The following is a 13,416-nucleotide window of genomic DNA, read 5'->3' on the forward strand; positions in this document are numbered from 1 at the left end:
TAGTAGTTAACTGAGGAACATACAAAACATTATTAAGAATAAGTACATTGTCATTTGATTGAATATTCACAGTCCCAACACCTTCACATAACATAGTCTCATTGTTAGCAACAGATACTGACGATGAAGTCCACTTGAGTGACACAAAGAATTCTTTCTTATTACACATGTGTGCAGTGCACCCAGAGTCCACGAACCAATCTTCCTGTCTGTGTTTAGAGAGATATGCGGCTGCCATACATTTATTATCACTGCTACTTTCTGTCACACTGTTTTTCTTTTTATCGCGCTTCAGTTTAAAACAGTTAGATTTTATGTGATTTTCCTTGTGACAGTAGTGACACTTTACTTTTCGTTTTGAAATATAAGCAGCTTCAGATATATTATGTGAATTTGAGCCGTTTTTCCGCAATTCCTCTTGTAGTAGACGAGTTCTCACGACTTCACTCGAGATCTTTGATGTTAGTGAGAACGTAGACAGATTAGACACGAGCGAGTCAAATTCCTGTGGTAGACCGCTCAGTAACAGTTCCGCTACTTCTTCGTCATCTATTTTTCGCCCAATATCGGCCAACTGTTGTACAATGTCAGAAGTGTTGTTTATGTACTTACTCATGTCGTTGAAGTCTGTGTAGCGTGTACGATGCAGTTCACGCAACAACAAGACACGACGCAAAAGTCCCTTGTCTTCAAAAATGTCCGAAAGGTTGTCCCACGCCTCTTTGGCACTAGATGCGTTTCTGATATGCTGGTACAGGCTAGGTTTAACACTCAAGGAAATGCGCGCCAGCGCACGTTGATCGCGCGCAGCGTCAGTGACCGCGTTTGCAGTAACACAATCCCACAAACCTTCTAGTATTAAAACCATACGAATCGCAAACTTCCAGGCTAAATAGTTCTGGCTGCCTTCCAGCTTCTCAATCGCAGGAAACAAAGACGTCGTCGGCGTGACACGTGAGCCGCCATCTTCGTTTGTAGTGGGAACTTCACCACGGAATGCCATTTTTGTTTCTTCACAATAGATCAGAGTATTTGTTCATTCGTACACGCACGTGCAATCTTCTTAAGCGATCGATCGATATATTTCTCAAACACGTTGTAGTAAATCTCGTAGATTTAGATCTTGGCCCATGACCTCTTGGGAGGTCACAAGGATCGAGCAGTGGTTACAACGGCCAGAAATAATATCACAATCATATTATGAGCTTGTTTATTGCACATAATAAACCACACATAATTATCGTCAGTAATATCTTTACACAAACTTGAATACAATTAATATTACAAATAAAAGCCTCACACACAGTGCGCGTCATTGGGAGGTTGGGCAGAGAGAGAAAGAGGCGAGGACAAGCCACAGAGTAAGTACATTATGTGTGTTACGTTGTATGCATACCACATAAATATTATATTTCTAACACCTAGTCATATTTATTTTGACAAATCCACAGTCAAACGGCAGATTAACATAACTCTGATGTTAGAAAGCTCAGTACCCATGGACGTACATATGTATCTCTATGTCAGTACCTGAGTCTTGTTGTCAAAACTGACCAGTTAACATCAAATACCTACTTTAAATTTAACCGTCAACTAATCGCGTTGCGTTCAGTCATAAAGAAAAGCATATTAATATTATAAATGTGAAAGTATCTGCTTTCTACCTTTTCACGGCCCATCCGTTTAAGGTGGATGCGACGAGTCGGCCCGGGAAATTCAAAAGGTTTTTCTCAATTGTAAACTAATACGACAAAGTAGGCTTATGACACTTTAATTGCGCCAATGGCAATACTCACAGGTTTACATAAAAATCTTTACTTGAAGAAGTCCAGTTTAAGAAATTAGCTATAGTATCGACTAATTTGTGAGTAACTCATGTCAAACTCATGATTTTGACTAATTTCTTAAACTGAACACTTTGAAGTAAAGATTTTTATGTAATCCTCTGTGAAGATGATACTGCCACTGTCGGATTTAGAATGCCATAAGCCTACTTTGACTAATTTCACGGGCAGACCCGTCTCTCATGCATCTTAACCGATTTTGACGAAAATGAGTACAGAGTCAGTTTGCAGCTTGGAGATGCATATTCTTATTTTTGTTCCAGAAAAATAGAGATCCCTTGGGACTTAGGGCATCATCTAGTGAAAATCAATCAAGGTGTTAAACTTTACTAGTTGATCTGATTCCACGGGGATTTAGGTTCCAGAATAATAAAAGTATCCATATCTACCTCCAGTTTGTATCTGTGCCAAATTGTGAATCAAAATCTATGAATTTACAACTCTAATGACCTCAAAGCCTAATATTTTAAAGAAAAAACCTGAATACTCTATGTCAACATGTTTAATTCTCCTTCAAATACATAAGTTTATCATTAAATAGTTGTTACTTGTTAAGCTAAGTTGGGGACACTGGCAGAAAACTACGCCGAAGCGGCTTTCACGATTTCTTCAGCGACCTCGACAGCAATCGCAGCCTCGGCTTTGGCCTGAAAACAAAATACGATACCGTATAAGTTTTTCGCGTCTTCGTTCGCGTGGTTGATTAGGATTACACTACAGCGCCACCTATTGGACCCTAGCATAGCTATGAACTATCGTCTCGTCAAAACAATATTATAATGAAATTCATTTATTTATTTCATGTAGGACTGCCTGTGCCTATCGGTATTGGCTGAAATGGTTTGTTGTAGTAAGAACACCAAAAATTCATCAAATCTCAACAGCATAAGACTACAGCAATGATTGATGCAGCTTTTTTGCGATAGACCATCAAGCATGGCAGGCATCGCATTCGTTCTTCTACATTACCTGTTCATTGGCTGCGGAGTTGAATTCCGACTGCGCCTTGTTGAGTGCCTCCTGCGCCGCCGCGCGGTCCAGGCTCTCTACGGGGTGCGCCTCTTCAGCGAGGACCTGCAAAACAACAATCAACAGAATAGGAGAGTCAATGACCTCTACCTGACAACTGTCACACAAAAAGTACAGTTTGCAAAGAAAGATAATACTTTCCAAACATAACATTTTTAACTCCTTGCCGAACCTTCGGCTCATTAGTGCACAACTTTCGAACTGAGTACTACAAAATAGCAAAATTAAAATGATTACCTGTACTGAGGAATCATCATTTACAGTGATTGTGCCTGAGGATAGGAATATCTTGCTCTGTTTACCATCATTTTCAGTCACTGTGACAACACCAGGTTTCAGAACAGCTGTAACAAAATATTAGGTAAGTATGGTCATTGGTCATCTCTTTCTCTGCATCTTACGAGAAGTAAGGACCTTGGAGGGTTGTGAATCCTTCCATTAATCACTTAGCCGAGTTTCAATTTCCAAATACAACCCAACCCAAGATTCAGACTGAAAGTAGGTTCAGATTATCAGAAGCACTTTTAATTTGCTTTAAATATGGTAAACTTTTCTTTAACATAATATCATTCTTTAAATAAGAACTTTAGTAATCTTTACTTACCTAATGTTGGGACATGCTGGGGCAAAATACCAAAAGCCCCACTGAATGAGGGTACATCAACTTGCTTCACAACTTGCTTATCAAAGAAAACCTGCAAAACAATAAATTAGATAAAGTTCAATAGAAGATTTTTTCCCATAATATGGAACTTGGGAATGAAAAAAGATTTTTGTCCATTAATCAAATAAACACAGCTTCAACCTTAATAATTTATTTCAAAGAAAAATAACTTGGCAATTTTGGCTAACTCGGTTAAAAAGAGACTAATGATGACAAAATATAGTGACACAATATATATATATATTTATATACACTGCATACATTATGAGATCTCACTCACCATTTTAGCTCTATGTGCCAATTGTCAAGTCAAAAGTACAATTTTATTTCTTAATTTAAAGGTTTACACATAGAGCAAAAATGGTGAATGCATTCTCAAAACTTACGCATTATTATAAATCAAGTATTTATAATGATTTGTCTTTTGTCTGGTAACTTCCAGAATCCTTAGATTTTTACCATTAGATTAATGTCTGAAATTGTAGTATTTTAACATGATAGTTGACACAGAGCAAATATGGCGAGTGTGTTCTGTTTGTACTGTACAAATTTTAATGATAGGTCTCATAAAATTTGCTAACCAAAAGGAGATTATCAAACAGTACTACTGACCATAACTTATCAAAATAATTTATCATTTTTAACCTTGTTGCCTGCAGCAAATGTAAGTGCCATTTCTCCCTCTTTTGGTGCAGCAGCTTCGGCAGCATAAGAGCGTATTTGGATCTTCTTTGATACATTCCTCAACAATCGTAGTGCGAAAGACATTCTAAAACAACCACCACTTTTCATAATATACAGATGAATGAATTTTTATTGTACACCATAAAATTTGGTACAGAGTACACTTAAAATGCATCATCAAAATATAGACCTCAGCAAAAATATTTTATGGTTAAGAGTAATGTTACTAATTATTATCTTAGGCTCGTATAAATCGAAAGTAAGTACTTCTACTCAGGCAGAACCCGTCAGAGAGATAGAGATCCTAATCAGAGCAACTTTTAATAGGTTTTGTAAATTCTAACCTCTAATTTCTTGTTTCAAGAATAATAAGATAGTATGACAATTTGATAGATGAAATACTAAAAAAAAACTGTAATATTTTAATTTCAATATAAAAATAAAGGCTCTTTTCTATAAAAGAAAGAATAATTCTGTTAAAAACAGAGATTATGTAACGTCGGTCATATCGTTTTCTTCTGTCTTAATAAATAATCGCCATTCTGATAGATTTAGAAATCATAATAGAAGAAAGGGCCACTCACGTTTTAATATATGATTATTATACAGGAGTTGAAATCAAAATCAAGTATTTCCCTGAAAAACCGAAGAAGACTTTTCAGCATTCGTGGTCTGTGAAAGCCAGAAACATCCATTGAGGAATACCAGTCTCGAGTTAATAAATTCTACTAAGAAATTAGAATACAAAATAAACAAGCCTTGTACATTTTGTTCATAATTATCTTAGTTTTTGCTAAGTAACTTTGAAAATTATAATGTGTTTCTATTATTTGTATTTTATGTGTTTTAGTCACAAACTAAATATTTTTATTAACTTTATAGTCTTAGATTTATACCAAAATGATAGTAAATTATAGATATGGGAAATCTAAAATATAGTGCCCTCTGTTGAGGCTCTTGCATACTGTTTTGTCGAAAAATCTCCGACCCCAAGAAACAGATGGCAGTATTATCTTTATAAATTTATAGGCAAAACAGGATGATCCCTAAGATAATAGAAACGAATAAACTGCCATCGCACCTCTGTGGAGCTAACATAAGCCGACGTGATATCTCGCGACGAGAGAAAGACATAATTGTCGATGCCGACTGTTTTCTCGTTTACACTAACATGGTCGACACGAGAGACAAATTTGTCGTCGAAGACTTGACTTTATCGCGTAGACAAACCGATGTTGCGGTTTCACAAAATCATACGATATTCTAATGTTGCAACACCGATTTCGTTCATTCATTTTTTGTCTAAAACCTATAGTCTGTGTTTAAAAATGACGTTTTATGTCAATTTGACGTCTCTTGAATTTGTTATTTTGGATGTTGGCGGTTTTCAGTTTTATGTTATTGGACTGTGAAATGTGAATGTTTTGCAAAATGGAAAATAATAAGAAGTTGTAAGTAAATTATTTTGATGATATGGATATTATTAGGTGTACCTATTTAATATGGAGTTAAACATGAATTAATTAAACCACTATGTTTCAGTATCAGAAGCAACAAGGCACAAATTGCACATTTGTGCCATTATATGGCGAGGCACCCCGGGTTCGCCGCTGGGGATTATAGGACGCCTTTAGGGGCGGCCACAAATAATTCCCAGTGGGAACGCTTAAAAGGCGAACTAGATGAGCTTGGCCCACAGAGGTCGGTGGAACAATGGAAAATTGTAAGTTGAAGTACCCGTTTTCATTTGCATCAGTTAGGTACTAGTGGAATTCACTGGAAATAGGTTCAAAAGTTATGTTTAACATAAATATTCATTCATATACTATAACAATTTCCTCAAGATATACAGAGAAGCGCATTAATTTAACAACTTTTTGTTTCAAGTGCTGGCGAGACCAGAAGCGTAAGGCCCGAGATGAGGGTGCGGCCTTAAACAAGGCCAAAAATGCCACCGGCAATTGTGTGGAGATGCCGTCAATCTCCGACAACGCAGTGCATGTTTTGCATGCAATTAGCCAGGAGATGGCAGTGGGTTGTGGTCCTGAGGAGTCACCAATTGGTGTAAGAAATATACATATATCATGATTAACCCCATCGTCGGCCCACTACCGAGTCTCTTCTCAGTAGATTGAGAAGGGTCTAGACTCTAGGCCATATTCCACCACGCTGGCCCAGTGCGGATTGGCAGACTTCACACACCTTTGATAACATGGAAAACTCTCAGGCATGCAGGTGTCCTCACGATGTTTTCCTTCACAGTTAAAGTGAAGTTTATATTGCTTAAAAAGCTCATGAGTCTCAAATAGGAGGCAGACTTGTTAACCGCTAGACTACCACAGCTTTGCACATTGTAGGCTTTAAATCTATTTCTAGTCATTTATTTTTTCAACTTGAAATCATAATTTGTTATAGCATAGCTAAATACTAAAAGTTAGAATTTACACTGTGTACCTATTGTATTTAACTGTGTTTACTTTCCTCTTTCTTTTAGTTCACTCAGGAAACCACAACCCCACTGCCAGCTCTTAGCCAATTGCATGCAGAACATGCACAAGAACCGGAACCATGCCCCAGCACCTCGGGCATGGGTGTGGTGGTTTCAGGACCACAAACTGGTCAGCCCCCACGGAGACGAGCTCGCAAATCGCTGCCTCACGATAAGTTCTTGGAGGCGCAATTAGAGAACAACAACTTATTAAGAGTAAGATAATCCTTAGAATGGGCAGATGTATTCTGCCTTTATATCCATAAATTGTTGATGGTGTAACTACAGTGTATTGTGTATTTGTTTGGTTTTAGGAGGCGAACGCTTTACGTCGGGAAGCTATTGGCTTACGACGCGAAGCGCTCAAGACAGCTCAAGAGCACGTTGCTATCTTGTAAGCATTAATGTATTGTAATTATAAGGGATGTTTAACAATTACACTCAAGTTTCATGTTTTTAACTAGAAGTGCAATCTTTTTAAATCAATTCTAACTTTTCTCAGACTCAAAATTGAGTTAAAACGAGACATTTATGTGATAGATCTATCTCGTTTTAACTCTGTCTTAAGTCTAAGCTAAGTCACAGTGCGCTCTATAGATCTCATCCTTAGAAAATAGTTTCTTTCACCCCAATAATAAAGTATCTAAATTTTTGTGTACTTTATAACATTGTGTTTATCTTGTTATAGGACTGCAAAAGAAAAAAGAAAGTGCGTCCGTCCCCGCTCCCCTCCCTCCTCCCCCCAACCGTAGACATCAAGCGAGCTGCAGGAAGGGTGTTCTGATGCGGCGTGATTGATGACTAATAGCCACTTCTCTAATGATGATTGATGACTAATAGAACTCTTCTTACGACCAGCAAGAACTACAGAAATTTCAACGACAAGCATGCCTCGCTATTACAGGCTGCATGAGTACCACACCAACAACAGCACTTGAAATCATACTGGGGATCCCGCCCCTACACTTACAAATCAAAGAAGACGCAATGCTCGCAGAATTGAGACTGAAAACCTCAGGTCTATGGAAAAAACAGAACACAAGGCACACTAAAATTCTAGTGCAAAACATTACCCAAGACTGGAGTGGAAATGCGACAGAACCAGGAAACAACACATACTGGAAAAACCATACAAAATATATCCAGAGATAAACATAGATCCGAAGTCAACACGAGATGCAATAGGTGTACATCGATGGATCCAAAACAAAAACCGGCACAGGAGCAGGGGCCTACTGCCAAGAACTAAACATGAGAATAAGTCACGCACTCGGTAAGGACAACTCTGTCTTCCAAGCAGAGTGTGTAGGCATTACAACCGCAGCCATAGCAATGGCAAATCAACAGGTAAAAAACTTTAAGATTAACATTAACTCAGATAGCCAAGCTGTTCTCAAAGCTTTGGCTAGATTCTCGACACGCCGACGCACGTGCTCCTGGAGTGCACGGTCGTGGCAGAACAACGAGAATGCCATTTGGGTTTCCCAACCTCACTTCATGAAGCCCTCGGCAACCTGGGCGGTCTACTTGGATTCTGGAGCGAGCTTGGATGGCTGGAGTGAAGACTTCGGCGGGGAGGGGCAACGCACGCACAACAGACGGAAACGTTTAAGTGCGGAAACCAGCCCAGAGAGAAGAAAGAAAAGAAATAAAGAAGACTAATAGCCAACCTTAGAATCCTTCGCTGGCTCGGAATTCAATACAAACTGTCCCGACAATCCGCAGTTGGCCAGCGTGGTGGACTATGGCTAAAACCCTTCTCATTCTGAAAAAATTGCGTCATCCGTTGCGGCGTGATTGAAGGATGACTAATCAAGTAGAAGAATTGCATTATCTTAAGTTATTCTACATGATTAGTCCGTCCATCAATTTTAGTATCACTATAAATATAATAATGTTTTGTATTTAGAAGGACATTTTATGTTAAAGATGTTATTTAAGATTTTTTTGATATTTTTAGTGACAAGTGCAAGCTTACAACAGTTATCTCTCTGTCACTTACTCCATACAATCGTAGTTCCGATTTCATTTGAATATTAAGCAACCAAAGTCCATAAAATTTTGCAGACATATTCTAGGAACTAATATCTGTGCCTGTGGCGTTTTAGATTTTTCTAAAAATATGTAGTTTTAAAATTACAGGGGCTCAAAGATTTGTATGTGAATTTTTAAGACCGCATAATTTTGAAACCGAATATTTTAACAGAAATCTGGAAAACCACAGGCATAGATATTAGTTTTTAGAATATGTCTGCAAAATTTCGTGGACTTTGGTTGCTTAATATTCAAATGAAATTGGAACTACGTTTGTATGGAGCGAGTGACGGAGAGACCCCTCTTAAGTGTAAAAACTGATTTAATGTGTTTAGGGTTCCGTTGGTATCTCATAAACAAAAACCGGCCTAGTGCGAGTCAGACTCCTAGAGCAAAATTAACTTAATTGTACCAAGTCCAAAACAACATTTTCAGCTCATATTTATCTACTTCTAAGAAACTGAAATGCATAACACTGATTCTTAAGAACTGTCCAAAGTAGCCATTTATAAGCCAAAAATGGCATATGCCAGTCAGACTCTCACACTGAGGGTTCATTTTTTCGACACTATGCACAATAAAACAAAAACTACTATGCATAAAAATAAATAAAAATCTGTTTTAGAATGTGTAGGTAAAGCCCTTTCCTATGATAACCCACTTGGTTTAGTTATATTTGAAAATATACATTTTAATATTTTTTTGTGATGTAACCACAAATTCACTGTTTTCGGATTTATTCCTTTACTTGTGCTATAAGACCTACCTACCTACCAAATTTCAATATTCTAGGTCAACGAGAAGTACCCTATAGGTTTTATTGGCAGACATGATGGACAGACTGACAGACAGACAGACAACGAAGTGATATAAGTTCCTTTTGAGGTACAGAATCCTAAAAAACCAGTCAAGTGCAGGTAGTCTGACTCGCAAACGAAGGGTTCCGTATCATCGTATAAGATATAGGTACCTAACAGATTTAGTTAGTAGAACCCTCTGTGGTAGAACACTGCAAGTTAATGACGGACTGCCCAATCTACTTAAATGTAATTTAGTAAACTAATTATTTTTAATAAACTAATCATAAACAATTAAATCTGACTTTTTACTTACTATCAGGCTGTGACTATGATGATGATGATGAATAAATAAAACACTAATTTAAAACAAAAATATTTTATATTCAATAAAACTTTTACATGTATTTTTGAATCGTCAGATGCATCTACCACTGGTTCGGAATGCCGTTCCTACCGAGAAGAACCAGCAAGAAACTCGGCGGTTGCTCTTTTCAAGTATTCAATTTACAATAATATGCCATACTGTACTATACAAGCAATTGCAGCCTCGTGTATTACTGGAGAGAGTCAAATCCAATGCCTGACGCATACCCTTCCGTCAGGGAACGGAGGGATTATGTGGGGCTTGCACCCATTAAAACCTGTGTTCGTCCCTCGACAGACTGGCGGTTGCACGTGTATCACTTTATTAGTATACTCATACTAGACTACTAGACTCATTGTCTCCGTACTGCTCAGCATTTCCTGAATCTTCCTCCAATGGTACACTAAAAACTGCATTACATAAATTAAATACATTTATTTATTTATATTATTATTAAAATGCTTCTTCTTATTTTGTATAATGGCTTTTAGTAGTGCCACACCAGCACAATGCACTTCGCCAATGTCACGTAGAATGGAAGAGCCACCCAATGCTTACCCAATAAATGATGCAGCAAGCATATATAATTTCAGATGCTTTTTCTGGGGAATAGTGCAGAACTCTGTCTATCCCAGGCATCTTAGGCTACTCTTGAGATACCAGTTTGTCCTCTCCACTGCATTCCGTACCTCTGTTGAGGAGAGTTAGGTTCTGCATGCAGAATCGGGGTCATTAGCCCCTGAATCACCTGCAATAATAAAATATCAAAATGGATTTATTATTCATGGTTTCAGTGTACGTTTGTACTATGTTAATACAGTGAAACATAGCATAACATACAATGTTCAGTTATTAAAATACCTAATGTGAATAGCCTAGTGGTAGTTAAGCCTATAGCTCTAATTATATGTTTATAGCCCCTTATAATATACTATTGGACGGTTTGGGATGAAATTTGGCATGATATTATGATGAAGCCATCTGCTAAGAAAGGATTTTTGAAAATTCAACCCCTAAGGGGGTGAAATAGCGGTTTGAAATTTGTGTAGCCCACAAGGACGAAGTCGCGATCTTAAGCTAGTTAAAATAATTGGCGATGAGTTGTTCCTGTTTGGCTTGGGAGAATCTTAGAAGATGCCTAGGTTCTTCCACACCACTAGGCTCATTGTCTCCGTACTGCTCAGCATTTCCTGAATCTTCCTCCAATGGTACACTGTAAAAACAGCATTACATAAATTAAATACATTACCTTCAGTTAATAACAAAATAATGTTATGTAGAGATTATTAAAATGCTTACCCAAAATGCTTCATCAAATTATAAATGATGCAGCAAGCATATATAATTTCAGATGCTTTTTCTGGGGAATAGTGCAGAACTCTGTCTATCCCCAGGCATCTTAGGCTACCCTTGAGATACCCGTTTGTCCTCTCCACTGCATTCCGTACCTGGCAGTGCCAATCTGTGTACCTCTGATGAGGAGAGTTAGGTTCTGCATGCAGAATTGGGGTCATTAGCCAAGGTTCCAATGGATACCCTGAATCACCTTCAATAATAAAATATCAAAATGGCTTTATTATTCATGGTTTCAGTGTATGTTTGTACTATGTTAATACAGTGAAACATAGCATAACATACAATATTCAGTTATTAAAATAATGTAACAATAGCCTAGTGGTAGTTAAGCCTATAGCTCTAATTAAATAGTCCCTAATAATACTTATATTTTTTTACTTATTAAAATATTTCATTATGAAATATTAAAATAATGGTATAATATACAAGTACAAAAGTGTGTGCCAAGTGCCAAGTGCCAAAAGATTCTTACGTCGGACTGTATGCTTGCCATCAAGTTGCCAACCATGAACCAACTACTCGTTGCCAACGCTATGGAGCGTTCCCAAGCCATCAGCTGTGGGAGCTGTGGTATTTTGGTAATACAAGGGTAATATCTAAGTAATTTGTTTGTCGGTCCGAAAATAATCTATACTAATAAATAAAATTGGAGTGTCTGTCTGTAATTTCGAAATAACTACCTCATATTAAGCTCATATGGTTATTTGAACGATGCCAATACTGAATCACACGTTTTTAAAATTTTTGTCTGTCTGTCTGTCTGTCTGTCTGTCTGTCTGTCTGTCTGTCTGTCTGTCTGTCTGTCTGTCTGTCTGTCTGTTTGAAAAGGCTAATCTTCGGAACGGCTGGACCGATTTTGACGGGGTTTTCACAGACAAGTAGAGAATTGACCAGGGAGTAAAATAGGCTACTTTTTTAACCGACTTTCAAAAAGGGAGTTGTGTTTTTCTACCTATGTACACCGAAATCTCCGAGATTTCTGAACCGATTTGCGTCATTTCTTTTTTAATCGATAGAGGAACTTCGCGACATTGTTTCATAAAAAATTTGGAGTCCAACTCCTCAATCCTGATGCTGCAGGGATCTGACCAATCCACGCGGGCGAAGCTGCGGGCATCAGCTAGTCAATTCATATACTTTTTCGATAGTTGGAATTTTATATCGATTTATTGAAATATTAAATACCGTAAAAGCACCAATCGTGGACAGTATAAGAACAAATAATTAAATTTTACTTTGTAGTTATTTAAATAAATTTCAATTTGAACGTAACCATGTTTCCTATTGTTAAATATACTATTGTTAATCTACTTGCATGATAATATAGTCACTGGAATAAGAAAATACCAAATTATTTATTTAAAAAAGGGACCTCTTTAAATAACCAGTAATAAACAGTTAAAATTCAGTCATGGACTGCCAGTTATGTACATTTCCTGTAATGGACATCCAATTATAGACACATTTTATTACAAATTCCTGTAATGGACATCCAATTATAGACACTTTTTATTACAAACAAAATAATAATTGGTAAGTCTACATTACAAGCTTTGGCTTTATTATATAATTAAGTACAAAAACTTATTTATTTTTAGCATTACATTCAATCATACAATCAAACATAAAAAACCCGGTCAAGTGCTAGTCAGACTCGCGCACCGAGGGTTCCGTACTCGTATACTTTTCCAACATTTTGCACGATAAATCAAAAACTATGATGCATAAAAATAAATAAAAATCAGTTTTTGAATGTATAGGTAAAACCTTTTCATATGATACCTCACTTGGTATAGTTATCTTACTTTGAAAATTGAGATATATTTTAATTTTTTTTAATGATGTAACCATAAATTTATGGTTTTCGGATTTATTCCTTCACTTGTGCTATAAGACCTTCCTACCTGCCAAATTTCATGGTTCTAGGTCAACGGGAAGTACCCTATAGGTTTTCTTGACAGACACGATGACGGACGGATATTTAGCCATTTCTTCAATTTTGAAGAACCCTCTTTTGTTTATTGGGGGTGGTTTGCCGATTACTTCTACAATGTCTTTTGCAGCATACCAAATTTTATCGGCCGTGTCAGGCCACCTAAACGTACTATTCTTAGACAATACCATAGGTAGTACTTATTTCAAATTGGCATTTG

At 37.2% G+C, this 13,416-nt stretch overlaps 2 protein-coding genes across 3 annotated transcripts; both read right to left on the reverse strand.

Annotated features, from left to right (window-relative positions):
- Positions 1-2,355: 2,355 nt before the first annotated feature.
- Positions 2,356-4,914, reverse strand: LOC123879953 (ATP synthase subunit delta, mitochondrial-like). Its single transcript, XM_045927811.1, has 6 exons — positions 4,806-4,914; positions 4,183-4,306; positions 3,478-3,568; positions 3,111-3,217; positions 2,814-2,918; positions 2,356-2,491 (listed from the first exon to the last, which is right to left on the reverse strand). The coding sequence occupies exons 2-6, from the start codon at positions 4,303-4,305 to the stop codon at positions 2,426-2,428; spliced, it is 492 nt and encodes a 163-aa protein (XP_045783767.1). The 5' UTR covers position 4,306; positions 4,806-4,914; the 3' UTR covers positions 2,356-2,425.
- A 2,254-nt stretch (positions 4,915-7,168) lies between these two features.
- LOC123879954 (putative nuclease HARBI1) lies at positions 7,169-11,525 on the reverse strand. Of its 2 annotated transcripts, XM_045927813.1 has the most exons (3): positions 11,207-11,525; positions 10,986-11,120; positions 7,169-7,197 (listed from the first exon to the last, which is right to left on the reverse strand). In XM_045927813.1, coding segments are annotated over exons 1-3 (351 nt in total). In that variant the 5' UTR covers positions 11,422-11,525; the 3' UTR covers positions 7,169-7,196. The 2 variants fall into 2 exon arrangements, with proteins under 2 accessions (XP_045783769.1, XP_045783768.1); XM_045927812.1 differs by lacking the exon at positions 7,169-7,197 and having other exon boundaries at positions 10,827-11,120.
- Between the last annotated feature and the right edge of the window lie 1,891 nt (positions 11,526-13,416).

The sequence above is a fragment of the Maniola jurtina genome, chromosome W, assembly GCF_905333055.1.
Source record: "Maniola jurtina chromosome W, ilManJurt1.1, whole genome shotgun sequence".
Lineage (NCBI taxonomy): Eukaryota > Metazoa > Arthropoda > Insecta > Lepidoptera > Nymphalidae > Maniola > Maniola jurtina.